This window comes from Pogoniulus pusillus (assembly GCF_015220805.1).
Source record: "Pogoniulus pusillus isolate bPogPus1 chromosome W unlocalized genomic scaffold, bPogPus1.pri SUPER_W_unloc_2, whole genome shotgun sequence".
In the NCBI taxonomy this organism is placed as follows: domain Eukaryota; kingdom Metazoa; phylum Chordata; class Aves; order Piciformes; family Lybiidae; genus Pogoniulus; species Pogoniulus pusillus.
In genome coordinates, this window is record NW_026974536.1 from 994,928 (window position 1) to 1,021,279 (window position 26,352).

Genomic DNA, 26,352 nt, shown 5'->3' on the forward strand with positions numbered 1-26,352 from the left:
GAGCACTGGAGTGTGTTTTTTGTGTTTTTTTGTGGTTTGCTTGGGGGGAAGGTTTTGGGGGAATTCTCATATATCCTGTATCAGGTGTTAAGGATTCATGTATGCTGTATACTTTTCTGTGCATTTTAAAATGCAACCTCTCTGTATTTTCTTCTCCAATTCAGGAAGAGCATTATTTTATTGCCCTCTTTCCTTAAAAAGAGTAAAGTAGGATAATCTAGGTCTGGCACACTCTTAAACAAAAAACTACAATAGACACATACCTACCTACTCTTCAAACAGGCTGGATCGAGATCGAGCCCTTTCTCCTTCACCCTACCCTCAGCCGAGCTACCCCATACTTATCCGGGGCAGGGGTGGTGCTGAAAACAGACGGAACCAAAAGGGCACTTCTCATCGCCCAAGTTCCGAGTAGGAAGGAAAGAGAGAACACACCTGCTCTCTGTGTACAGTTTCCCCTTCCCCCTCCCCAAAACCCCGCGCAACCCAACACCCAATAGGAGACGTAGAGCCCCGCGCGCCTTTAAAGCATCGCAAGAACGCTGTCCCACCCCTCCGATGTTAGGGGACCAGCACAAGGCGGGGTTTTCACAGGCGCCATTTTCCCCCCCTGAAACCTGCTCTCGCTTTCCTTTATAACCTTCCATCGTTTCAACTGTTGTTGCATTCTTCTCGTGGCTCCCGTCAGGCAGGTAAAAAACAAACAACAAACCAATTCAGGCACACTGTGGAGGGGTAGGGTGGTTCGCGCTCCTCTTCTCGTAATACCCAGGCATCTCTCACCGCGGTCCACACGAAGGGCGGGGTGAACTAGAAGCCATTTCTGCCCTGATAGGCAGCTGCCTTACGCAATGGGGCCGCAGCGGGTCTCTATAGGGGGGGTGGGGAGAGGTCGGCTGGATTAATTGCCTGGCGGCACTGGTGGATGCGTGTGGTGGTAGGAGCTGATCATTTTCTTTTGTACGTGGTGGGTGTAGGTAAACGTAGCTTGCGCTCGTAGCTGGTGAAGAAGGGGTGTCGCGCCCGCGCCGAGGGAACTGGAACTGTTGATTGCACCTCTGTCGGCTCTGCTGTGTGATATAGTAGCATAGGAGGCCTGAATCGTCGCAGATTTTTGTGGGCTCTCGCAGGGACGTGGTACTTCTCCGCTGCTGGGGCGGCGGAATTGGGTAGGTCCAGGAACTGCTACGTGGAGGGAGGGGACTAGGGGTGATTCTTTGCCTAATGTGGAGTAGCTTGGCTCAACCTGCGGGCTCAAGGGGCCTAACCTATGCTGAGGGAGGGGCGATAGAGTCATCTGTGTCTCTGCTGGCAGCCGTTGCGCCTCGGCGACCTTTGTGCGGACACGGTGGCCGAAACGGTGCGGCTTCCAGGTTAGCGATGCGGTGGAAACTGACCACACTAGCGGATGCGCGTTAAGGCTGGGGGAGTGGCCGCCGCCGCCTTCCTGCGCTTACTCAGGATAGCTGCATGGGCCGAGTGTTTGAGAATTATGGTGGGTAGAGAGGAAGAACGCTCTCGGCTGTGGCCTGTGCGACTGCGGTCGCGTCAAACCAATTGGAGAGTGCTATACGGTAGGGCTTCCTTTTAGGGGCGATTATGGCATTGGCGGATTTATTCTCGTAGTAGCATCATTGCGCTCTATTGTACCCGCTTGAGCTCGGGTAAGGGCCGCTGAAATATCTCCTTTGTGTCTTCCCTGGGAAGAGTGGGGGAAACGTTGTGACCGCGTGGTGGTGGGCTTTTCTGCTCCCGGCTCCGCCTACCAGTGGGTAGGCGCCATTACAGCGGCCGCCATTTCTGCTGGTCACTGCCACGGCGGAGGTAGGTCTAGATCTGTGAGGGTTATGTAATGCAGTCTTCTCCTTCCTCCCCGCCTAGGGAGTGAGCTGGGCTCCGGAGCGCTCTGTGGTCGGCTGGCTGTGGAAGTCCTGCGAGGAGTAAAGGTGAACGTCAGCCAGGCCAGACCAGACCCTGCCGCGGCATACGTCCGGGCGGGAAGGGGGTAGTTCGTTCCGGAGGGAGCGGGGTAGAAATGTGCCAGCATCTCGCAGCTTGTCCGTGGCCACTTTGCCTTTACGATGTTTTACGAAATGATGCGTTAGTCAATTTAATTCCGCAAAGTCCCGTTTTATACAACAGCGCACAGTAGCTAATTGAGAACATCTTGTCCTGAACACGATTTCACTTTATCCACTTGCAGCTCTAATTTTTTTTTGAGACGTTCGTAAGTAGAAGAGGGGCTGGAAGGGCTAGTCATTTGAACCTGGTGAAACTTTTCTTCCTGCTTTCTCCCTCCCCCTCCAGTGCCTGATGTTAGTCTGCAGAAACATGGTAACTGTTGCAAATGAATAGGTGATTGAAAGGATGTTTTCAAAAGTACCGCAATTTTTCTTGGTGAATAAATACTTAAATGTGAACCATTTGCTCAGGCTATGGAAGTTAAACAATAAAATCCAAGGGGGAAAAATAGCATTCTATGTCTGTTATCTGTACAAATTAACTTTTAAGAGAATAAGGTGCAAAATTGTTCTGCCCGAATTTTTAACGTGTTTTACAAGTATTCTCACGTGGACCTGCCTTTTTAAAGATTTTTTTTTTTTTTTTGGCACCTGATTCACAGTGTCGAAGTTCAGCTGCTTTTGAGATTTTGTGCATGTATGCAGAGGTTATACAAAAATAATGTGTTTAACAGATTGATTTTTTTTTTTCTAGTGTGGCTTGTATGTAATTTCTTTTGTTCACCTGTTATTGTATCATGCATATCATTCAATATGTCTGCTAGTAAATTAATAATTTATAAAATTATAATGTTTATAGTAACAAGTTGTTGTTCTAAACTATTTTTCTTCACTGATTGTTTTTTAAAAAGGAAAATCAAGATATTTATTATAGAATATGCTAAGAATGGGAACTAGATAATTGTTCACTTCAAATATCTGATTGCTTAAAGCTAGCAAATGCTTGAATACAGAGCATGTCTAGAATCAGTAAGACGATAATTGTTTAGCTGTAAATTTACAGATTTGATTATTCTCCTCTTAGTGATGTGCTTAGCCTTGTTATGTTTTCTCACTTATAAAGAAGGGCTTTGCACCAAAACCTCTGGTCAAACCCCCAGTTTTAGCTGTAGTGAGAAGCCTGTAAGTAAACAGAGCCTGATCTATGCTGTTTTCATAGGCTGTTGGGTTTTCATCCCACCCAGAACGCTGTAGTCTTGCTCTGCAAGTGTATATATATAACTGGTAAGTTCTAAGAGCAATCATTGCTTTCTGTTTTTCTGTTTAGTACAATATACCATTTGCTTCCCCTTCCCTCCGATAGATACACTAGTTTTTTTTACTCTACAACAGGTTTCATCTGCACACCTGAGAATAAAAGGTAATGGAAACTGAACAACAGGAGGAGACCTTTACCAACACAGAGACAAATGGTAAATTTTTTTCAGGGGCTATTTTATTTGGGAGGAAGAGCCCTTAAACTGTGTTTCTAACTATTTTGGAATACTATAGGTGTATCAAATGCTTGTATTGGCAATATTTTGATGTGTCCCACGTGATTTTATATTATGAGTACATAAATTTTCTTTGAGAATATTTTTATGTGGCATAAGTTATAACTAAGGACTTGAAAATATTTGATATCTAAATACTCATACTTGCATGGACAATGCAATGGTAAAAATGTTGTCAGACATATATATATTTATTTGTTGCAGTTGTTATTTTGAAGGAATGTAAATATACCTGTGAAGTATCTAAATATTAACTAAATGAAAAAAATGTGAACGTGAAAATTAATGAAGAGTTCGAGCAGGGGGTCCTGCCTGACCAACCTGATCTCCTTTTATGATCAGGTTACCCACCTGGTGAATGTGGGGCAGGCTGTGGATGTAGTCTACCTGGACTTCAGCAATGCAAAGCTGACAGCTCGTGGCTTGGACAAATTCACTCTGATATGGGTCAAGAACTGGTTGGAAGTCCGGGCCCAGAGAGTGGTGGTGAATGGTGCCACATCCAGTTGGCAGCCAGTCACTAGTGGTGTTCCCCAAGGATCAGTGCTGGGCCCAGTCCTGTTCAATATCTTTATTGATGATCTGGATGAGAGGATTGAGTCCAGCATCAGTAAGTTTGCAGATGACACCAAGCTAGGAGCAGGTGTTGATCTGTTGGAGCAGGGGTCCTCAGGCTTCTTAAACAGGGGGCTGGTTCACTGTCCCTCAGACACTGTCAGGGGCTGGACTATAGTTTGGAAAAAAAACGAACGAATTCCTATGCACACTGCACATATTTTATTTGTAGTAGTGCACAAAAACCAGGAAAAAGAATGCAATATTTAAAGTGAAGAACAATTGTAATCAACAAAAACAAATAATACTTCAACGTGAACTATGGGCCTGCTTTTGGCTAATGAGATGGTCAGTGTTAGGTTCCATATTGTCACTGCTAGTTGTAGCAGATCTGATTAGAGATTTCAGATGTTTCATTCGGGGAAAAAGTCTGCTCACAGACATAGATGCTGCCAAAGATGGCTGCAATTTTGAGTGCATGGTTCCTGAGATTATGATATGTCTCTGAGGGGAGAGATGCGTAGAAATTAGTAAGGCTGTTTGATTTGAATGCATCTTTCAGCGAGTCACAAGTCTGTAGTTTGGCCAATTCCATTTGGTAAATCAGATCAACAGTTTCAATGTCAACAGAAAATGGGTTCCAGAAAAGCTGTATGTCCTGCTCATGGAGACCAAGCTCTTTAAATCTATTTTGAAACTCCTTTTGCAACATTTTTAGTACATTCATACATGTTTTGTTTGGGAATGCAACTGCTGTTTTTTCTGCAGACAGATTTTGAGTTGTGAGGAGATGGCAGAATTTTCCTCCTTTACTTGGTTAATGAGCAGGTCTAATTTGACTTGAAATGCTTTCACATGTGTGAATACATATCACAGATGAGCTTCCCCTTTCCTTGAAGTTGGACATTGAAATTGTTGAGCAGCTCTGTTACATCTGTCAGAAACGCATGATGCCATTTCCATTCTGCACTTTGAGCTCTGGTACTTCTTTGTTTTTAGAGAGCATAAAATCACAAACCTGTGGCAGTAAGTCATAAAATCGTTTCAGAACTCTCCCTTGACTCAGCCAACAGACTTCTGTGTGGTACAGAATGTCTTCATAGGCAACATTTATCTCAGACAGAAATTCCTGAAACTGTCTGTGGTGTAGTGCATGAGCTCTAATGAAGTTAACACAAGAAACCACAGCTTTCATGACAGAGTTCAGGTTCAGTAATTTACAACACAGTGCTTGTTGGTGTATGATGCAGTGTATGGCTATTGGATGTGAACGGCTGCGTTTGTCCATATCTTTGTTAATGCGTGCAACCACTCCTTTCACGGACCCCACCATGCTAGGAGCACCATCAGCTGTCACACTGAATAGTTTACCCCAGTCCAGCTCCAAATCGTAGTTTGGCAAAATTTCTCATTGATACCGTCTCAGGAGAGGAGGAGGACGAGGACGGGGCGGCGCCGGTGCGGTTTGTAGCCGAGAGGTGCCCCATGGCCCGGGGGGGGGGGGGGGGGGGGCCAGGTCGAGGACGAGGAACTGGAACGCCCAGTCGTGATGGGTGCCGTGATGGGTGCTTGGGGGCTGCGGAGGCCGGCGCGCGGATTAAGTGGCAGGAAGTCATCTGTGGCTGCTTGGTTTCTCCTCCAACCCCCAGCGGGGGGGATTCTGTAAATACCAGCCGGCCAGATTGAGGACCCCTGAGTTAGAGTATTAGCATTGAGGTGATTCATGCCATTTTTTTCCAAAGCTATTTAAAATACTATTTTCTTATTGTTCAATCAATATTTTAGTGTTGGACAAGCTACTTCTGATCTTTTGGGCTTTAAGGTTTTCCTAATAGTAAAAGAACTACTAGGTAGGTGATGCTGTTAAGTTTGCAAACGTAATAGGTCGAGAGAGGTTCTCCCCCTCTACTCTGCCCTGGTGAGGCTGTTTCTGGAATTTTGTGTCTAGTTCTGAGAGTGAGGGACTGGGCCTCTTCAGTTTGGAGGAGACTGAGGAATGACCTCATCAATGTTTATAAATATGTAAAGGGTGAGTGTCAAGAGGATGGAGTCAGGCTCTTCTCAGTGATGCCCAATGACAGGACAAGGAGCAATGGGTGGAAGTTGAGGCATGGGAAGTTCCATGTAAACATGAGGAGGAAATTTTTGACTGTGATGGAACTCTGGAACAGGCTGCCCAAGGGGATTTTTGAGTATCCCTCTCTGGAGAGATATACAAGACCAGCCTGGATGCATTCCAGTGTGATCTGGTATAGGTGATTCTGTTCTAGCAGGGGAGTTGGACTGGATGATCTCTTGAGGTCCCTTCCAGCCCCTAACATTCTGTGATTTCAGCTGTAGTTCATAGATTTGGAAAGTGTCTTCAATAATTAATTGATATGTAGGCTGATGAAGTAAAAACCTGTTTCTGTGTTATAGATAAGGTAGATGTCAGAAGTTAGCATTGGGCTAGTAGGAGGGAGTGCTTCATTAGGAATACAGTGCATTAGCTTGATATTTAAGCAACAGTAAAATTGTGTTTGTGTTGTTTTTCCTTTATGGATCCATCTACAGGCAAACGTCCTGCAGAAGATATGGAAGAAGAACAAGCCTTCAAAAGATCTCGAAATACAGATGAGATGGTTGAGTTACGCATCTTGCTTCAAAGCAAAGTATGCTTCAGTATCATTATGTTCCTGCTTATACCATTGCTTAAGAGTGGTCACAAACTGTATGTTGTTGTGTATGTTTAGAAAGAACATATGCTTTATTTAAAATAAAGAAATATTAGGCATATTCATAAGTGAGCATGAATTGTGGTAGAAGTGTATTGCAATGGTATTCTCGTAATTTTTTTTCAAAGATCTATGGGACTGTTTGTGGTGTTTTTTTTATTAAAACACTCATTTAAAAAATAAAGCAATAGAAACTATGAGCCACTTATGTTTGAGTGGACCATAATTGTTTCCATGGAAATGACTGTATTAGCCTGTAGAAAGCAGGCAGTTCAGAGAATAATCATCTTATAATTGTAAATTAAATATGAGAGGCAATATGACTTCCTCAGGATTTTAGTAGTTTTCCTAGATTTATTAAATCTAGAAGGAAGTATGGGAATAATGTTTCAGAGATTGCAATTGCTTCACTAACTAGTATAAATTGTCACAGTAAAATTACTATTTATTAATCTTTTTTTAGTGTTTCCAGTTGTTACAGATGTTTGTGCTCTTTGAAGTAACTCAGACTTGTGTAGGGGTGGGGAATGTTACCTGAACTCTGCATGGCATATCTGATGAATAGTCAAGTTAAGTGGAATGCTGCAAAATGTTTGTGGTCCTGTTAACATCATGTATGAACTGCATAATGACAATAATTTTGTGTGTAGTTCTTGAAGTAGCCTACTAAAACTGTAGTTTTACAATTGTCTTTCTTGATTATCTGAGTTTATTCCTGTTGATTTTAGCCAATGGAGATTAGTGATTGCTTATATTTGCCCTGCATTCTTCAGACTCTACCCACCTGAGTGGTCAGTTGAGTTAGGTATAAACCAAAAGTAGCCTTTGAAATTATCAAATGCTTGGAGGGCAAGTAAAGTTTGCAATTTTTTTTAAAAAAAGTTATCAAATAAACTAACAAAATTCTTGACCTGTGTAACATGCATGGAATCCCATAAGCTATTTTTTCAGCTATACTCTTAACTATGAGATAGTTTTAACACATGCACAATTGTCTAGAAACTTAAATTTAAAATTGGAGTAATATTTTTATTTCTTTCAAAGTTTGGTTGTGAGAGCTGTTCCAACTTTTTTTTGTTCTTCATGGTAAGAGCATATTAGTTTGTTTAATTTGAACCTTTCAAAAGCAAAACAGGCCTCACCCCTGAATGCAGAACGTTGTTCTTAGTCTTCAGTTAAATGTAGTTTGTGCTGTATTAGCATAATGTGATGTCTGGAAACTATTTTACAGAATGCTGGAGCAGTGATTGGGAAAGGTGGCAAAAATATTAAGGCACTTCGTACAGATGTGAGTATATATATGAGGTTAAATTAATTAAACTATTTTGGAGCACTACATTGAAAACTTGATTGTATACATTTATAGAAATCGATCAATTCAAATCTAGAAAACAATCTAATTATAAGCCATTGATAATGATTGTCAGAGGAGTTATGTTTTTCAGTTTGTGTTGTAATTAAAACCCATCTCAAGTTATGTGGGACAAGAAGTTTATCTTGACCCTCTTTGCTTTCAAACAGGATTCCTCTAAATTACACACTTAAAATGAGTTGGTATCTTTAATTAGAGATATTGTGACAAAGCTTAAAACCCTTACCTGCCATTTCCCATATATGTGAATCAGTTAATAGTACTAATTATCACAAATAGTATCAGAGCCCAGTGACAGAAAAATTATTTAACCTTTAAAAAAGAAAAGCATCCATAATGGTCCATCTGTTCTTTTAACAGCTTGGACATAAAGCACAAAATCATTCATATTAATTTAAATATAGGTATAGAACAGGAAAGAAACGTTCTGTTACTTGGAAAACCTTTTTTAATTGTCATTGCTTGTTTACTTACAGTGGATTGACTCCTGTGATTAGACATGTTTGGTGTATTTGTAAAACTTTGCAATGCTTTTTAAATTTCATTTGTTTACACTCCTGTACTTAGCATCAACTATTTCAGCAAGTCTTTCAAGCAAGACTGTTTAACACAATATTTGCCAATATATCATTACAGAACCAGTTCCATCAAAGTTCACAAACTATAGTAACTAGAATTGAGGATTGAGTTGAAGTGGTCAGGAATCATACATACACTTGCTAACTTTGGCAGCTAATGTTTTTGTTTGCTTTAAGTAAATACATCACCTAAGTCCAGATAATTTAATTGGTCTGAAATGCTAACTTTCCCAACTTGCCCAAGGTTTCAGTAATGTGGATCTCAGCAGTCTTTGTCTACGTTCATGAGCCAACCTGCTACTGAAACATTCTGTTAAAAGTAACTTAGTCAGATGAAGTAACTCATTAAGATCCATACTGTTAAGCCACAGTTGATGTAGCAATCCATTATTGTATTAGTTTTCAGAACAACTTAAGCTTGCTTCATTAACTGAGAGTAATGAGTATAGTTTGTATTAAATTAAAATGTATTGCTTTTCCCCCTTTTCCCTCTCCTTGTTTTTTTTGGCCATATATCTCCGTTACCCATGTACTGGATCGACTTGCCCCTGCGTTGCCCACCATGACGTTGGCCCATCCGCCCCTGAACGCTCATGTGAAAACCCTGGTTGGCTATGCCCAAAAATGTGCTTGTTGCCAAATGGGTACCATACTTCTGATTGAATACCCATGCCCAATGCCAACATCCACGAACGCCAATGACCAATGCAGTACAATGCAAGTGTTTCAGTCCCAGACAGCAGTGGCCCCGAGCGGTATGTCCCAACAGTTTATGCCTCACTGCCTGATTAGAAAGAGAGAAATGTATTTTATTACCTGCCTTTTATATAATTAGTGTCCCCTTATAGACCGTGTATTGTGTTTTTTAAAAGCTTTCTGTCTTATTTTCTGCATTAAGTCTTTTTGTCCCTGAACTATGTGAGTTGGCCACCCAAACAATTCACTAATTTTATTTCAGTGGAAGTAGCACAGCTTCAAGTGTTGCATAGTCACTGCATTATAAATCAAATTCTTTCAAGAGTCTCTTGCTCTGTCTCTGTGGCCCACCTTGCTCCCCCCAACATTGTCTGTTCATAATTATTTCTGATGAAATGCTAACTCTAGCTCCCTTTCCTTTTTGCTTTTAATTTGTGTTACATTTTTGTTTTGGGGGTGTGTGTGGTTTTTGTTTGGTGATTTATTTTTTTTTTCCCTCCTTGTATTTATATTTCTTTTTTGTAGAACCCATTAGTAATCTAATTTCTAACTGGTCTCTCAACCTAACTCCAGATATAATGTTGACCACTTGCATAACCCCACTTTTTTCTACCAGAAGGTGTGCCAGTTTTACCAATGTAACAACAAGGATATATTAAATTGGTGGTGGTGGTAAATGTGAATATTCACTTCTACTTTCAGTTCTGCATTGATTTCTTGCCTGCTTAATCTGAGCCCTTTCAAAAGCTCTCCCTTTCTCTCTCCAAGACTTACCTAGTCTTAAATTCATCATGCATATGTATTGGGCATAAACAAATATGCATGTGTTGTAAATCCAGTGAACAGCTTTATTTTAAATGGGGAATATTAATTGTCAGTTCTTCTGTGTAGTCATTTTTGTGTATGATTATTAATATTAAACTTAATTCTACTACTTTTCCAACTTCTCCATATTTTCTGACACTATGTCCTCTTAACAGCATCTTGAGTATAAGTGCAGACACAGAGACAATTGGAGAAATCTTGAAGAAGATTATCCCTACTTTAGAAGAGGTATGTCTCTTAGGTTTGTTTCTTCAAAGTTATAATTTTTTTTTAAGCTAACTGTAGATGATTGTGTGCTATTTTTAATAAGTTAAATGAGAAAATAAACCCCATTCTTTTTTGAAAGGAGGCCTATAGCTCTCAAGATACTTTTATTCTCTACATCCTCTAATAAAAAAAAATCTTACTAGAAAATAAGTATTTGGAATGGCCTCCTCCCTTTCAAAATAACTGTTTCCCGACTTTAGTCCCCAGTTTGAGGTAGCTCTATTGTAATGTCCATCTTGTGTTGCATTGTTTGATATCTTAAAATTTTAGCCAATAATAAGAAGGAAAACTAATTTGACCTCAAAAAGCAAGTACTTCAATAGGTGCAATTGTCTTGTAGCAAATAAAGTGTTGGAGTTCAGCAGCAAGTTGTCATGCCATGGTGTTTGGTGAAAAACGTTAAAAAAATCCCCACCAAAATTAGTGTTTTAACTTCCCAATTTCACCTGCTCCCCTAATTATCTTTTCCCCTGACTAATATTTTATTCTTTCCTTGTATGCATCTTGTTTACAGTATCAACACTACAAAAGTAGCGATTTTGACTGTGAATTAAGACTTCTAATTCATCAAAGTCTAGCAGGAGGAATTATTGGTGTCAAGGGTGCTAAAATAAAAGAACTCAGAGAGGTACTGTTTCCTATTTTTTCAGATTCTGCTTTTATTCTATAAGCAGATGAGAATTTTGTGTTCGTAAACAGTGAGTGTATGCATCATCTGTGCAATAATTTCCAAGTTATTACAACTTCATTGCAAAATGTTGGAAACAGTGGTTGTTGATGTTAGAGCCTAGAACCTCTTATAAAGCTTTTAACCATATTAGCAGTAATCTTGATATAAAAGGTTACTTTTTAAAATTAATGCCATTCATCATTTCTTCTGGAATGATCTGCTAAACAGATGATGTTGGTGGTGTTGGAGTTAGATGTTTGAATATTAATAGCATAGTATGTTGTTGGTTTTTTTTGTTGGAAAATTGTTTGGGTTTGAGTGGGTTGCAGTTTTGATTTTTTTTTTTAAGTTCCACTTGATTGAAGGCCACTATATTCTTTGAAGGTCTATTCCTTGTGAAGGAATGATGTTTTGTTCTAAAAAGCTAGTGATTTCTGAATCAAGAGTATTCTAGCTCTCTTTTTAATTTTCCCTGGCATTGTTAAAGGTAATTCCAAATCAGTTTAGACATATGCTAGTTTGTGTGCACTGAGGAAGGCAAGATGACTAGACATAACCCTGGTTACATTACTGTTTTGCATCTAAAGCATGTTTTTATTACATGAAGTTTAATAATTTATTAGTATGTGGTCATTTTGCTAATATTTGATTTAAGTGACTGTAGATGAGCCATAATTGAAAGATTTTTAAAAATGAACTTTTATCCTATTTGCTAGCACTTCATATGAACTCATGTCATTGCAGGTCTTAAATATAATATCCTTTTTTTTTGTTTGTTTAAAAACTCAGAAGCAAGCATTCACTTAAAATGACTGGAAGCTTAATGGTTTGGTTTGAGTTTTTAGAAATGTTTTAGTGTGTCTTAAGACACTTTGTTTTCAATGAGTTCAAATAAATTTTTAACAGTTGTATGAAGATTTGGGGGTTTTCTTGTCTTGAACAGAACACTCAGACCACCATTAAGCTCTTCCAAGAGTGTTGTCCTCATTCCACTGATAGAGTGGTGCTTATAGGTGGAAAACCTGATAGAGTTGTGGAATGTATTAAGATCATCTTGGATCTTATCTCAGAGGTAATGTCTTAAACGTATTATTTTTTTTTAGTGATATTCATGAAAATTGAGACTTATTTGGATGGAAAAATATCTTTCCACTTCTATTTTGAATTCAGTGCCTCTTCTCCGGTAACAAAATAAGTGTTGGGCAGTTATCACCCTTCAAAATTATTTCTATTTTCTAGCATACCTTATTGGACAGGGAAGACATGTTTTGTACCAATGGACTGGTACATATTGGTAAAATAAGAAATTTAAAATTGAGGAGGAATCAAGACAAATGTATGTGCCACTGATGAGTCACAACAATTTCTCTATTGCAGTTAAGTTCTCAGGAAGCATATCACTGTTTCTGTCCTCATCAGCACTGTGAAATCAACAATGTGTTCAGAATGTGTAAATCATATTAAATAGAATAATTGAAGTTGTAAAAAAACTTATAAGATCATGAAGTCCAACACCTCCATGACTGGTAGATCATGTCCTGAGGTGTCACATCTTGTTTTGGTGACTCCATCACTTCACTGGTCAGCCTGCTATGATGACTGACCTCTCTTTCAATAAAGAAATTCTTTGTAATATCTGATATAAACCTCCTCATGTGCAGATTGAAGACATTACTTCTTGTCCTGTTGTTAGTTACTTGGGAGAAGAGGCTAACACCAACCTCACTTTTAACCTCCTTTCAAGTAGAATAATAAGATTACCTCTCAGCCTTCTCCTCTTCAAGCCAAGCAATCCAAGTTCCCTCAGCCTTTCCTCATAAGACATGCTCTCCAAATGCCTCACCAGATTCATTGCCCTTTTCTGTACCTCCTCCAACACCTCAATGTCTTTCTTGTACTGCACTGCCCAAATCTGGACGCATTTCTTGAGGTGTGGTCTGGGTAGTGCTGAGTATGGGGGCACAATCGCTTCCTTACTCCTGACCATGTGATTTCTGATAGTCTAGGATACTGTTGGTCTTCCTGGCTACCTGGGTGCACTGCTGGCTCATGTTTAGCCAGAACCCTCTGGTCCTTTTCTGCCAGGCAGCTTTTCAGCCACTTGTCCCAAAACCTGTATCATTGCATGACATTGTGACTGAAGTTAATTTACATTTTAATATAGTAATTTAATGAAATGTAACAGACAGTGCTAATCAGGGGGAGGGGTGGTGTTTTTTTTTTTTTACTTTGTTGGTTTGTCTTTTTCTGTTTTGGGTTTTTTGGTTTTTTCTTTTTGTGTGTTGTAGTCTCCAATTAAAGGACGGGCCCAGCCTTATGATCCCAATTTCTATGATGAAACATATGACTATGGTGGCTTCACAATGATGTTTGATGAGAGAAGGGGACGTCCAGTAGGCTTTCCAATGCGTGGAAGAGGAGGCTTTGATCGAATGCCTCCTGGTCGTGGTGGACGACCTATGCCTCCATCGAGAAGAGATTATGATGATATGAGCCCTCGCAGAGGACCTCCACCACCTCCACCAGGTCGCGGTGGCAGAGGTGGCAGTAGAGCTCGTAATCTTCCTCTTCCTCCTCCACCACCTCCTCGTGGCGGGTAAGCTGTTGCGTAAATGGATAGTACATTTTTACTCAAGATAGAGTTTTGTACAGAATTATGCTATGTTTCCAGGACTTGTTTCACATTCCATGTTGATAGTGATTTTTATTGGGTTTGGCTGAGATGGAGTTAGTTTTCCCTAGAGCATCTTTTGTAGTGCTGTGTTTTATATTGGTAGCTGGAAAGGATGTTGGTAATGCACCAGTGTTTTGGCTACCGCCAAGCACCAAAGCTGTGCTTTTCCAACATCCCCCTCTTCCCAGCAGTAGGCTGAGAGATAGGCAAGGTCTTGGGAAGGGACACAGCCAGGCCATCTGACTCAAACTGACCAAAGGGGTATTCTATACTATATGATGTCAGCTCAGATAATAAAAGCTGGAAAGAAGGAAGCTGAAAGAAGGAAGTGTGGGGGCGTTCATTGATGGCATCTGTCTTTCAGAGAAGCCACTATACATATTGAATCCCTGCTTCGAGGGAAGTGCCTGGACATGATCTGCTGATGGGAAGCAGAGAATAATATAATTGTTTGCACTATTTTCCACATATGGCTTTTGCTTTTTGTCCTATTAAATTGCTTTGATTTTAACTTATGGGCTGCTCTCTGTGTTTTCTCTCTCCCCTGTCCATTTAAGAATGGGAATGATAGAATGGCTTTGGTGGATATTTGGTCTCTAGCCAGGGCCAAACCACCATGTGATTATGCAGGTTTGAGTGTTCATTGCACCAGAGAATATTGAGAATTATTTGAATTTGATTATTTCTGTGATACGGGAGTCTTACTAGGACTGTAGTTAGTAGTTCCGTAACTTTTGCGTCATTCAGAACTTGGCTAAAGTATTCAGAAATTCACAGTTGTGTGTAAATCTTGAAAGTTTGCAGTAGGATATATAAACTAATTTATAGCATGAGTAATGTGCTGCTGCTTTTTCTCATTTTAGAGATCTTATGTCTTATGACCGAAGGGGTAGACCTGGAGACCGTTATGATGGAATGGTAGGAGTTAAAGTTCATATTGGTTTGTTTAGTAAATAGTTAGTGCTTCCAATATCTGTGGAAACTGTTCTCAAATATATGCATTTACATTAAGTGTGAGGTATGTGTGCTTCTGATTAAACTTTGGTACCGCCAAAATATTCTGGCCGTACAAATGGTGCCTGCAAGATTTTGACTACTTGGGGTGTAAAGGGTATTTGGGATGTGATCTGTGGTTTTGATTGTGCTCTATCAACTTTTGATTACAGTCCCTGCAAGTTTTATTACATGGACCTTTTAGACTTTTGCTTCTTAATCAAGATTACATAAATAGGAATTAGGAGGCTTTTCAGATCTGGAAAGCATAGAATAGAATCAGAATCAACCAGATTGGAAGAGATCTCCAAGATCAACCAGTCCAATCTATATCACCTGGCCCTGTCCAATCAACTAGACCATGGCACTAAGTGCCCTATCCAGTCTTTTCTTGAACACCTCCAGGAATGGTGACTCCACCACCTCCCTGGGCAGCCCATTCCAATGGCATGTCAGAAAAATCTTTTTCAACAGATGTTAGCAGAATTTAAGAGAATGAATAATATCTATAAAGAGTTCTAGTTGATCTGGTAGATAATTTGGGTTTTTGAGTCAATTCTTCATGCTAATTTCTATGTCAGGGTGGGGAGGATGACCAAACCTCCAAGTACTCTAATCCATGTTAGGGGATGGGAAAGAATTAAAAAAGGCTTCAATATTTTCTGCTGTGTTATATTATAAAATTGACTTTCTGGGAATCATTCTCAGTTGTATCCTGTTTCCTGGGAAGAGAAATCATGGGCACCTGTGGTGACAGATTAGATTACATTTACTTAATTTAAATGAATAGAAGAGAAAGAAGGAAGCTATAAAATGGTTACTTAAATGAGCATTGCCCCTATATGTGAGGAAGAGGTAGTTACTTCCTGTAACTACCATACAATCTAGCTCAGGTCACAGAGGAATGCATTCAGATGGGCCTTGAAAGTCTCCAGAGAAGGCGACTACACAACCTCTTTGGGGAGCCTGTTCCAGTGCTCTGTGACCCTTACAGGAAAGAAATTCCCCCTTGAGTTGAGGTGGAACCTCTTGTGCTACAACTTAAACCCATTGCTCCTTGTCCTATCACAAGGACCAAGTGAGCAGAGCCTGTCCCCCCTGCTCCTGACACCCATTCCTCAGATATTTATAGGCTCTTCCACACATCCTGAGCTTTCTCACTAGGATGTCATGGGAGATGGTGTCAAAGGCCTTGCTAAGGTCAAGGTAGACTCATCCACTGCTCTCCCTGAATCTACCCATTCAATTATGGTATCATTGAATGCTATCAGGTTAGTCAAGCATGATTTCCCCTTGGTAAAACCATGCTGCCTACTCCCGATAAGCTTCTTATCTTCCAAGTGCCTTGAGATGCCCTCCAGCAGGAGCCACTCCGTTAATTGTCCAGGGATGGAGGTGAGGCTGACAGGTCGATAGTTCCCTGGAGCCTCTTTCTTGCCCTTTCGAAGACTGGAGTACCATTGGTTCTCCAGTCCTGTCTGCCATGATTTGGCAAAGATGGTGGAGAGTGGCAAAGTGATAACATCAGCCAGTTCTCTCAGCACCCTTGGGTGCATCTCATCAGGGCCCATGGACTTGTGAATGTTCAATGTGTGTAACTCATCCCTAAGCCAGTATGCACTGACCAGTGGGGAGCATTCCCTCCTCCAGGCTTCCTCTTTGTCCAGAGTCTGGAGTACATAGAGGAGTTCAGTCTTAGGTGTAAAGACTGAAGCAAAGCAGGCATTCAGCAACTCTGCCTTCTCTGTATCCTCAGTTATCAAGGCTGCCTCCTCATTCAGCACTGCCCCACACCCTCCCTGTGCTTCCTTTTTCTACTGATCATAGAATCAACCAGGTTGGAAGAGACCTCTGCGATTATCCAGTCCAACCTATCCCCTAGTCCTAGCCAGTCATCTAGACCATGGCACTAAGTCTTTTCTTGAACACCTCCAGGGACAGTGACTCCACCACCTCCCTGGGCAGCACATTCCAACAGCAAATCACTCTCTCTGTGAAGAACTTCCTCCTAACATCCAGCCTATACTTCCCCGGTACAACTTGAGACTGTGTCCCCTTGTTCTATTGGCAGTTGCCTGGGAGAAGAGACCAACCCCCACCTGGCTACAACCTCCCTTCAGGTAGCTGTAGACAGCAGTGAGGTTACCCCTGAGCCTCCTCTTCTCCAGGCTAATCAACCCCAGCTCACTCAGCCTCTCCTCATAGGGTTTGTGTTCCAGGCCCTTAACCAGCCTTGTCGCCCTTCTCTGGACACGTTCCAGCACCTCAACATCTCTCTTGAGTTGAGGGCCCCAGAACTGGACACAGTACTCAAGGTGTGGCCAGACCAGTGCTGAGTACAGGGGAAGAATAACCTCCCTCATCCTACTGGCCACACTGTTCCTTCCTGATATAGACCAGGATGCCATTGGCTTTCTTGGCCACCTGGGCACACTGCTGGCTCATCTTCAGCCTACTATCTATCAGTACCCCCAGGTCCCTCTCCTCTTGGCTGCTTTCCAGCCACTCAGTCCCCAGCCTGTAGTGCTGCTTGGGGTTGTTGTGGCCAAAGTGCAGAACCCTGCACTTGGCCTTGCTAAATGTCATCCCGTTGGCCTCTGCCCACCTATCCAGCCTGTCCAGGTCCCTCTGCAGGGCTCTCCTACCTTCCAACAGATCAACACCTGCACCTGGCTTGGTGTTATCTGCAAACTCGCTGGATTCAATCCCCTCGTCCAGATCACCTGTAAAGATGTTGGACAGGACTGGGCCCAACACTGACCCCTGGGGAACACCACTAGTGACAGCTGCCAACTGAATGTGGCACCGTTCACCACGACACTTTGGGCTCAGCCATCCAGCCAGTTCCTGACCCAGCACAGAGTGAATCTGTCCAAACCATAAGCTGCCAGCTTGGCTAGGAGCGTCTTGTGGCAGACAGTGTCAAAGGCTTTGCTGAAGTCCAAGTAGACTACATCCACAGCCTGCCCCACATTCACCAGGCGCGTAACCTGATCATAAAAGGAGATCAGGTTGGTGAGGCAGGACCTGCCCTTCCTAAACCCATGCTGGCTGGGCCTGATCCCTTGGCCATCCTGTAGGTGCTTTGTGATGGCACTCAAGATGACCTGTTCCATGACCTTGCCTGGCACTGAGGTCAGGCTGACAGGTCTGTAGTTCTCTGGCTCCTCCTTACGACCCTTCTTGTGGATGGGTATCACCTTGGCCAGCTGCCAGTCTTTGGGAACCTCTCCAGTGAGCCAGGACTGCTGATAAATGATGAGAGTGGCTTGGCCAGCTCAGCTGCCAGCTCTCTCAGCACCCTAGGATGGATTCCATCCGGTCCCATGGACTTGTGAGGATCCAAGCGTCACAGCAAGTCCCTTACTTCTTCCTCATGGATTAGAGGGTGGCTATACTGGACCCTGACTCCATCCGCCACTTCAGGAGTCCAGCTGTCCTGGAGACAACCTGTCCCACTATTGAAGATTGAGGCAAAGAAGGTGTTAAGCACCTCTGCCTTTTCCTCATCCTTTGTCGCTATATTCCCCTCTCTAACAAGGACTGGAGGTTGTCCTTGGCCCTTCTCTTGCCATTCATATATTTATGGAAATATTTTTTATTTTCCTTGACATCTGTGGCCAGCCTGAGCTCCAAGTGGGCTTTTGCCTCTCTAATTTTTCCTCTACAAGACCTAGCAACTTCCTTGAACGTTTCCTGGGACACCTCACCTCTTTTCCAAAGGTGATAGACTCTCTTTTTAATCTTTAATTCCTTCAGTAGCTCCCTGCCCATGCAGTCTGGCTGCCTCCCTAGTCATCACAGCTGCTTCTGTGCCTTCAGGAGTTCTTTCTTGAAATAGGTCCAACCTTCCTGTACCCCTTTATTTTTAAGGGCTGCAGAGTCGATAGAGAGCACAGCGGACACTGCTGCTTAACTCTGACTTTCTGCTCTGTCTTGCTGTTCCGCGGTTTGGGAGGTACTTCAGGTAGGCGGGGGGGTCGGCAGGGCTGCTATCTCGCAGGATTGAGCGGGACCGTGAGGTGGGCTCGTGACGTGTGCCGCGGGAGGTTTAAAACCCTCCGGGGCGGTGCGTGCAACACCATTTTGGCTGCAGAGCCTCCCTGTAGCTGGGATTTTTTTTTCTCCTGTTTATAACTGTCAATAACACTGTGCACCATGGCTGTCACTCACACAATGAAGGGCAGAAAAAGCGTGTGCACCCAGACAGATTTGACCCACCATCACACAGGAGTCCAGGCTACTGGTTGCAGGGAGTGCTGGAACCTGTCACTTGCCGTAGAAGGGGCGAACAATTGCGCCAGGTGTGAGCAGGTGAACTTTCTCGTCACCTTGGTGGCAGAACTGAAAGATGAAGTGGCTGAGCTGAATGATGAAGTCTCCAGGCTCAGGTTAATAAGGGAGGCCCTGTGTGATGGTTTGGGTGTTCACCACATTTTAGAAATCACACAGACTAGACTGAGCCAGCTCTGGGAATATAAATGAAGCTATTTATTTATAGCTGGCACAATATACAAGCAGATATTTACAATATATACAGTTATATACAGAAATATACAAGGTAAAAGTAATACAGAAGCACAACTCCCCTCCCAGAAACCTGCGTCTCCAGGAGGGGCTCTCAACCACCCCTGCACCTCTCAACCTTACCCAGTCCTAAGGAAGACTAGAGGTTCAGCTGAGAGGTTAAGAAGCAAAGGTGAGTGGAAGGTGAGGTTAGGGAGATGCAGCTCAGTCAGAAGCCCAGCCAGAGAGCGACGAAATGGCGAGTGTTATCTAATGTTTTTGTTTCTACTTCGGTAAGACTCTGCGGGGAGTAGACATCACCATTGTTTTCCTTTCACAGCCTATGATCTACTTTTTCTCACCAAAACATTCTACTTTGCTTCAAACTAGCACACCCTGCATGCAGAGGGCAGGGAGGATGGAGAGGGCTGAGGAGCATCCATCTGGAATGATGTCTAGGGTGGAGCAGTCCCCCCCCCCCAAGTTGTTGGGGACTCAGTCTTAAGGGGGACAGAGGGACTCATTTGTCGTCCCAACCCATCCCACAGGGAGGTCTGATCCCTTCCTGGTGCCCGGGTTAGGGACATCGCCAGGAGACTCCCTAACCTAATCCAGCCCTCTGATTATTACCCTTTGCTGGTAATAAAGGCTGGCAGAGATGAGATTGAGAAGAAGGGCACCAGGGCAATTAAAAAGGAATTTAAGGCCCTGGGGAAATTGATAGAAGGGGCGGGAGCACAGGTGGTGTTCTGCTCAGTTCCCTCTGTGGCAAGAGTTCACAGAGAGGAACAACAGAACCTATGCCATCAACTACTGGGTCAAGGGATGCTGCCAGCGGTGGCACTTTGGGTTCTTTTTCCATGGGGAAACTTACTGAGCCAAACCTGCTTGATCCTGATGGGGTGCAGTTGTCGAGGAGGTGCAGGAGAGTCCTGGCACTGGAGTTGGCAGGGCTTGTTAGGCGGGCTTTAAACTAGGTCTGAAGGGGGTGGGTGAGGCAATTACTCTCTCAGAGAAGGAGAGAGTGGGATGGAAACTAGAGTCAATTGAGGAATCGAGAGCCCAGCTGAAGTGCATCTATACCAGTGCACGCAGCTTGGGTAACAAGCAGGAGGAACTAGAAGTCCTGGTCCACCAGGGTGACTATGATATAGTTGCCATTTCAGAAACTTGGGATAACAGGCACGATTGGAGTGCTATACTGGGGGGGGATTCAGCCTCTTCAGGAGAGACAGGAAAGGGAGAAGAGGAAGGTGGGGTGGCTCTCTATATTAGGGAGTCACTCCTTGCTACTGAGCTTGAAGTGAGGGAACAAAGGGGTTGAACGCTTGTGAGTTAAAATCAGAGGGAGGACTAACAAATCTGACATCCTGGTTGGAGTCTGTTATAGACCACCGAACCAGGATGAGGAAACAGATGAGGTATTTTACAAACAATTGGAGGCTGTCTCAAGATCATCAGACCTTGTTCTTGTGGGTGACTTTAACCTGCCAGATACCTGCTGGGAACTTAATTCAGCAGAGAGGAGGCAGTCCAGGAGATTTCTAGAGTGCATGGAGGACAGCTTCATGACCCAGCTGTTAAGCGAGCCTACTAGGGGTCAAGCTCAGCTTGACCTGCTGTCCTCCAACAGAGAAGGGCTGGTGGGAGATGTGACAGTGGGAGGCTGCCTGGGGTGTAGTGATCATGAGATAGTGGAGTTTTCAATATGCAGGGAGATAGGGAGGAACTATAACAGAACCCTCACCTTGGACTTCCGGAGGGCAAACTTCAATTTGCTTAGGAAACTTATTTGAAAAGTCCCCTGGGCAGCAGTCCTTGAGAACAAAGGGGTCCAGGATGGTTGGACCAACTTTAAACAGGAGCTCTTGAATGCACAGGAACTGGCAGTTCCCATGTGCCAAAAGACGAGCCAGAGGGGAAGGTGACCAGCCTGGGTGAAAAAACAGCTCCTGAAGGAATCGGGGGGGAAAAAAGACCCTGTCCCCCACAGCAAACTGTTGGTTAAGCAGAGAGACTAAGGCCCAGTTAGAACTGAGGCTGCCACCTCTGTGAAGGATAATAAAAAGCACTTTTATAAATTTATCAATTCTAAAAAGAAGGGCAAGAGCCTCCACTCATTACTGGACCAGGAGAGGAACACTATAACTGATGAAAAGGAAAAGGCTGAGGTCCTGAATGCCTTCTTCACCTCAGTTTTCAACAGTAAGGAGGGTGGAGTTCAAGGCAAATGGCCTCTTGAACTGGGGGATGGGGTCAGGGTGTGGTGTGTTGCCCTGGAAATTCATGAAGAATTAGTTCAGGACCTGCTGAGCCACCTGGACACCCACAAGTCCATCGGACCAGATGGGATCCATCCTAGGGTGCTGAGAGAGCTGGCAGATGAGCAGGCCCAACTGCTCTCCATCATTTTCCAGCAGTCCTGGCTCACCGGAGGGGTCCCAGGAGACTGGAAACTGCCAAGGTGATCCCCATCCACAAGAAGGGTCGGATGGAAGAACCCGGGAACTACAGACCTGTCAGCCTGACCTCAGTGCCAGGGAAACTGATGGAGCAGGTTAGCTTGGGGGCAATAACTGTGCACCTGAGGGATGGCAAAGGGCTCAGGTCCAGCCAACATGGATTTAGGAAGGGCAGATCCTGCCTCTCCAACCTGATCTCCTTCTATGATCAGGTGACCCGCTTGGTGGATGTGGGGAGGCCTGTGGATGTGGTCTATCTGGACTTCAGCAAAGCCTTTGACACTGTCCCCCACAGCAAACTGCTGGCTAAGCTGTCAGCCCACGGCTTGGATGGCAACACTTTGTGCTGGGTTAGGAACTGGCTAGAGGGCCAAGCCCAGAGAGTGGTGCCACATCCAGCTGGCGGCCAGTCACTAGTGGTGTCCCTCAGGGATCAGTACTGGGCCCCATCCTCTTTAACATCTTCACAAGAACCCCATGCAGAGATACCAAGCTGGGGTTGGAGTGGCTGGAGAGCAGCCAAACAGAAAGGGATCTGGGGGTGCTGATCAATACCTGCCTGAACATGAGCCAGCAGTTGTGCCCAGGTGGCCAAGAGAGCCAGTGGCATCCTGGCCTGCATCAGGAATAGTGTGGTCAGCAGGAGCAGGGAGGTCATTTTGCCCCTGTACTCTGCACTGGTTAGGCCTCACCTTGAGTACTGTGTTCAGTTCTGGGCCCCCCAGTTTAGGAAGGACATTGAGATGCTTGAGCATGTCCAGAGAAGGGTGACAAGGCTGGTGAGAGGCCTTGAGCACAGCCCTACGAGGAGAGGCTGAGGGAGCTGGGATTGTTTAGCCTGGAGAAGAGGAGGCTCAGGGGAGACCTTATTGCTGTCTACAACTACCTGAGAGGAGGTTGTAGCCAGGAGGAGGTTGCTCTCTTCTCTCAGGTGGCCATTACCAGAATGAGAGGACAAAGCCTCAAGCTACGCCAGGGGAAATTTAGGCTTGAGGTGAGGAGAAAGTTCTTCACAGAGAAAGTGATTTCCCATTGGAATGGGCTGCCCGGGGAGGTGGTGGAGTCGCCGTCCCTGGAGCTGTTCAAGGCAGGATTGGACGTGGCACTTGGTGCCGTGGTCTAGCCTTGAGCTCTGTGGAAAAGGGTTGGACTTGATGATCTATGAGGTCTCTTCTGACCTTGGTGATACTGTGAACTTTCTGAGTTAGTTCCTTAAATAGGCTGAAGTCTGCCCTTCGGAAGTCCAGCATGGAGGTTCTGTTGATGCCCCTCCTGGTTTCTCCGTGTATTGAAAGCTCTGTAATTTCATGGTCACTGGACCCCAAGCAGCATCCAACCACCACATCCCCTACCAGCCCCTCTCTATTTGTGAGCAGCAGGTCAAGCAGGGCTGCCCCCCGGTAGGCTCTCGTAACAGCTGGGATGAGAAGTTGTCTTCCACACACTAGAAGCCTTCTAGACTGCCTCTTCTCTGTGCTATTTAAGTCCCAGCAGATGTCTGGTAGGTTAAAGTCACCCACCAGAACAAGGGCAGGTGATCTTGAGGCAGCCTCTAGTTGCTTAAAGAGTAATAAATCAACCTCTTCTTCTTGATTGGGTGGTCTATAACAGACTCCAACCAGTATATCAGTCTTGCTGGCCTTCCCCTTAATTCTCACCAATAAAGACTCAACTTGATCATCCTTGATTTCTGCCCCCATGACATCCAGAGCATCCCTAATATACAGAGCCACTCCTCCACCTCTTCTCCCTTGCCTGTCTCTCCTGAAGAGTCTGTAGCCATTGATTACAGCACTCCAATCATGTGAGCCATCCCACCACGTTTCAGTGATGGCGACAATATCATAGTTTTTCTTCAGCACAAAAGCTTCCAGCTCCTCTTGTTTGTTACCCATACTGCGTGCATTAGTGTACATGCACTTCAGCTGGGCTGCTGCTTTTACCCCTAGCTCTAGCCTTCCATCCTCAATTCCCTTTGATTTATCTCTGGTGCTGTCATGTTTAACCCCCTCCCCCTTCCACTCCAGTTTAAAAGCCCTTTCAACAAGCCCAGCCAGCTCATGTGCTAGGGTCCTTCTCCCCCTCTGTGTCAGTTGTATCTCATCTGTTGCTTGCAGACCTGTGGCATTATAAAGTTCCCCAATATAAAAGAATCCGAAGTTATGTTGGAGGCAGCAGCCTCTGAGCCACTTGTTAATCAAATGCACTTTCCTGTTCCTCTCTACATTCCCACCTGTGACTAAGGGTAAAGATGAAAAGACTACCTGAGCCCCTGCTCCCTCAACTGCTTTTCCCAGGGCCTTAAAGTCCCTTTTAATAGCTTTTAACCCTCTGGTATTAACCTCATCATTCCCTGCCTGTGTAACTTCAGAAGGGAATCACCAATAATAATTACCCTCCTCTTTTTCTTCTGGGTACTTGTTCTGATGCAAGGGGGCAACTGATTTGTTTCAGTTGCCCTTCCAGACAGTGATGCTTCTGCCTTCTCCAAAACCACCTCACCCTTAATCTCTAGCATCCTGTATCTGTTGTGTAAGGGCAGCTGAGGATGTGAGGATGGCTGGAAGGGTTTTCCCTTGCCCCTTCTGGCAGGTACCTGCATCCATTCTCCCTTGTTACTTGGTTAATCTTCCTCAGGCAAGGGGGACTGCAGAGCATGGTGCTGTATGTCCAGCTCTCTTTTACATTCTCTTTCAGCCTTAAGTCTTTCCACTTCTCCCTTGAGTTCAGCCACTAGGTTAAGCAGACTATTAATCTACTCACACCTAATGCAGCCATTTCCTCTGTCTCCCTCGACTTCGAGTGACAGGCTCCAACACTACTCACAGGCAGTTGCCTGAACACCTGCGTTCCTACGGGTGGGCTCTGTTTGGGTGCCCACAGTTTTACAAGTATTGTAAAGCTTTGACCTAGTTTGCACCATGTCTCTCTTTCTTTGAAGTTCGATGGTAGTTAGTTTGGGTGTGAAGGGTTTGTGGGTTTCTTTTGTGAGTGGATTTTTTTTTTCTCTCCCCGGTGTGTGCTGCAGGTTGGGCTCAGCAGAAAGCTGCTCTTTTGCCGAACCAGGCTCTGGTGTCACCGCTGCCGCTCCTCGTTTAAATCACCTGCTCACCAGGCACCGCCCCCTCTGCCTCACTCTCGAGTGAGCACTTAACGCCATGTAGCTTGCCGTGCCTGCCGCTTCCCTGCCCCTCTTCTGGGTTTCTCCGATTGCGAGAGCCTCAAAGTGGAGAAAAAAGATTTGAAAAGGCTTTGAAAAAGCACGTTTCAGTTGAGCTAGCCTTGGTTCTGCTCTCTTGCTGAATCAGGCTCTGATGTATTTGAAGAAGCTCTTCTTGTTCTGTTTTACTTCCTTTGCCAGCTTCAGTTCCAAGAGGGCTTTGGCCTTCCTTGTTGACTTTCTACAAGCTCTGACAACTTTTCTGTAGTTCCCTCAGGTGACCAATCCCTTCTTCCATGAATTTTAAGTTTCTTTCTTCCCTGAGATTTCCTTCAGGAGCTCCTTGCTCAATCATGCAGATCTCCTAGCACATTTAACTGACATTTATTCAGGGGAACACACCTGGCTTGGTCTTGGAGGAAGTGGTCTTCAAAAATTAACCAACTTTCTTGGGCTTCTTTACCCTCCTGTCCCTTAGCCCATGGATTTTCTGCAGCTATGTCTCTGAAGAGCACAAAGTTGTAATTCTATTTGTTGGTCTGCTTCTACCCTGTACAATATTCAACTCCACTATGTCATGATCGCTGTTCCCAACCTTAATGTCCTCAAACAGTCCCTCTTTATTAGTTAATGCAAGGTCCAGCAGCGCACCTCTCCTTGTTGGTTCCTCCACTACCTGCATCAAGAAGTTATCATTGATACACTGCAAGAGCCTTTTGGACTGGCTGTGTGAGCTTCCCTGTAAATATCAGGGTGAAGTCACCCAAGAGTACCAAGGAGTTTGCTCTAGAGGCTACCTCCAGCTGTCTGTAGAAGGCCTCATCAACATCTTCCTCTTGGTCTGGTGGTCTATAGTAGGCACCTACAACAATTTCACCTCCTTTCCCACATCTCTTAATTCTTAACCACAAGCTTTCAACCTGTTCTGCTTCCTGTGATGGTTTGGGTGTTCCTCACCCCCCCACACTTTAGAAAATCACCCAGACTAAGCCGGCTCTGGAAATATGAATGAAGCTTTTATTTACAGCTAGCACAATATACAAGCAGATATTTGCAGTATATACAGTTATATACAGAAATAGACAAGGTAAAACGTAATACAGAAACACAGCTCCCCTCCCAGAAACCTGAGTCCCCAGGAGGGGCTGTCAACCACCCCTTCACCTTCCCCCTGCCCCTCTCAACCTTACCCCAGTCCCAAGGAAGAATGGAGGTTCAGCCAGAGGGTTAGGAAACAAAGTGGATTAGTCGACAATGGAAGGTGAGGTTAGGGAGTAAGATGTTGCTCAGCCAGCAGCCCAAGTGAGAGTGGTGCTGAGTGTGTTATCTATGTTTTGACTTATCTTTTTTTACATCTCAGCAAGCC

At 44.2% G+C, this 26,352-nt stretch overlaps 1 protein-coding gene across 9 annotated transcripts in view; it reads left to right on the plus strand.

The window, feature by feature from the left end:
* Nucleotides 1–540: 540 nt before the first annotated feature.
* Nucleotides 541–26,352, plus strand: part of LOC135173799 (heterogeneous nuclear ribonucleoprotein K) — a 39,679-nt gene continuing 13,867 nt past the window's right edge. Inside the window, exons 1-13 of one of the 9 annotated variants that reach the window (XM_064140958.1) lie at nucleotides 542–692; nucleotides 978–1,169; nucleotides 1,882–1,946; nucleotides 3,181–3,245; nucleotides 3,354–3,433; nucleotides 6,623–6,720; nucleotides 8,015–8,071; nucleotides 9,445–9,488; nucleotides 10,410–10,482; nucleotides 11,036–11,149; nucleotides 12,135–12,263; nucleotides 13,480–13,787; nucleotides 14,729–14,783. In XM_064140958.1, coding sequence (XP_063997028.1) covers nucleotides 3,385–3,433; nucleotides 6,623–6,720; nucleotides 8,015–8,071; nucleotides 9,445–9,488; nucleotides 10,410–10,482; nucleotides 11,036–11,149; nucleotides 12,135–12,263; nucleotides 13,480–13,787; nucleotides 14,729–14,783 — 927 coding nt within the window. In that variant the 5' untranslated portion in view covers nucleotides 542–692; nucleotides 978–1,169; nucleotides 1,882–1,946; nucleotides 3,181–3,245; nucleotides 3,354–3,384. Of the gene's footprint in view, nucleotides 693–977; nucleotides 1,170–1,881; nucleotides 1,947–3,180; nucleotides 3,246–3,353; nucleotides 3,434–6,622; nucleotides 6,721–8,014; nucleotides 8,072–9,444; nucleotides 9,489–10,409; nucleotides 10,483–11,035; nucleotides 11,150–12,134; nucleotides 12,264–13,479; nucleotides 13,788–14,728; nucleotides 14,784–26,352 lie in introns of all 9 variants that reach the window. The other 8 variants (XM_064140951.1, XM_064140960.1, XM_064140954.1 and 5 more) reach the window with 8 other exon arrangements.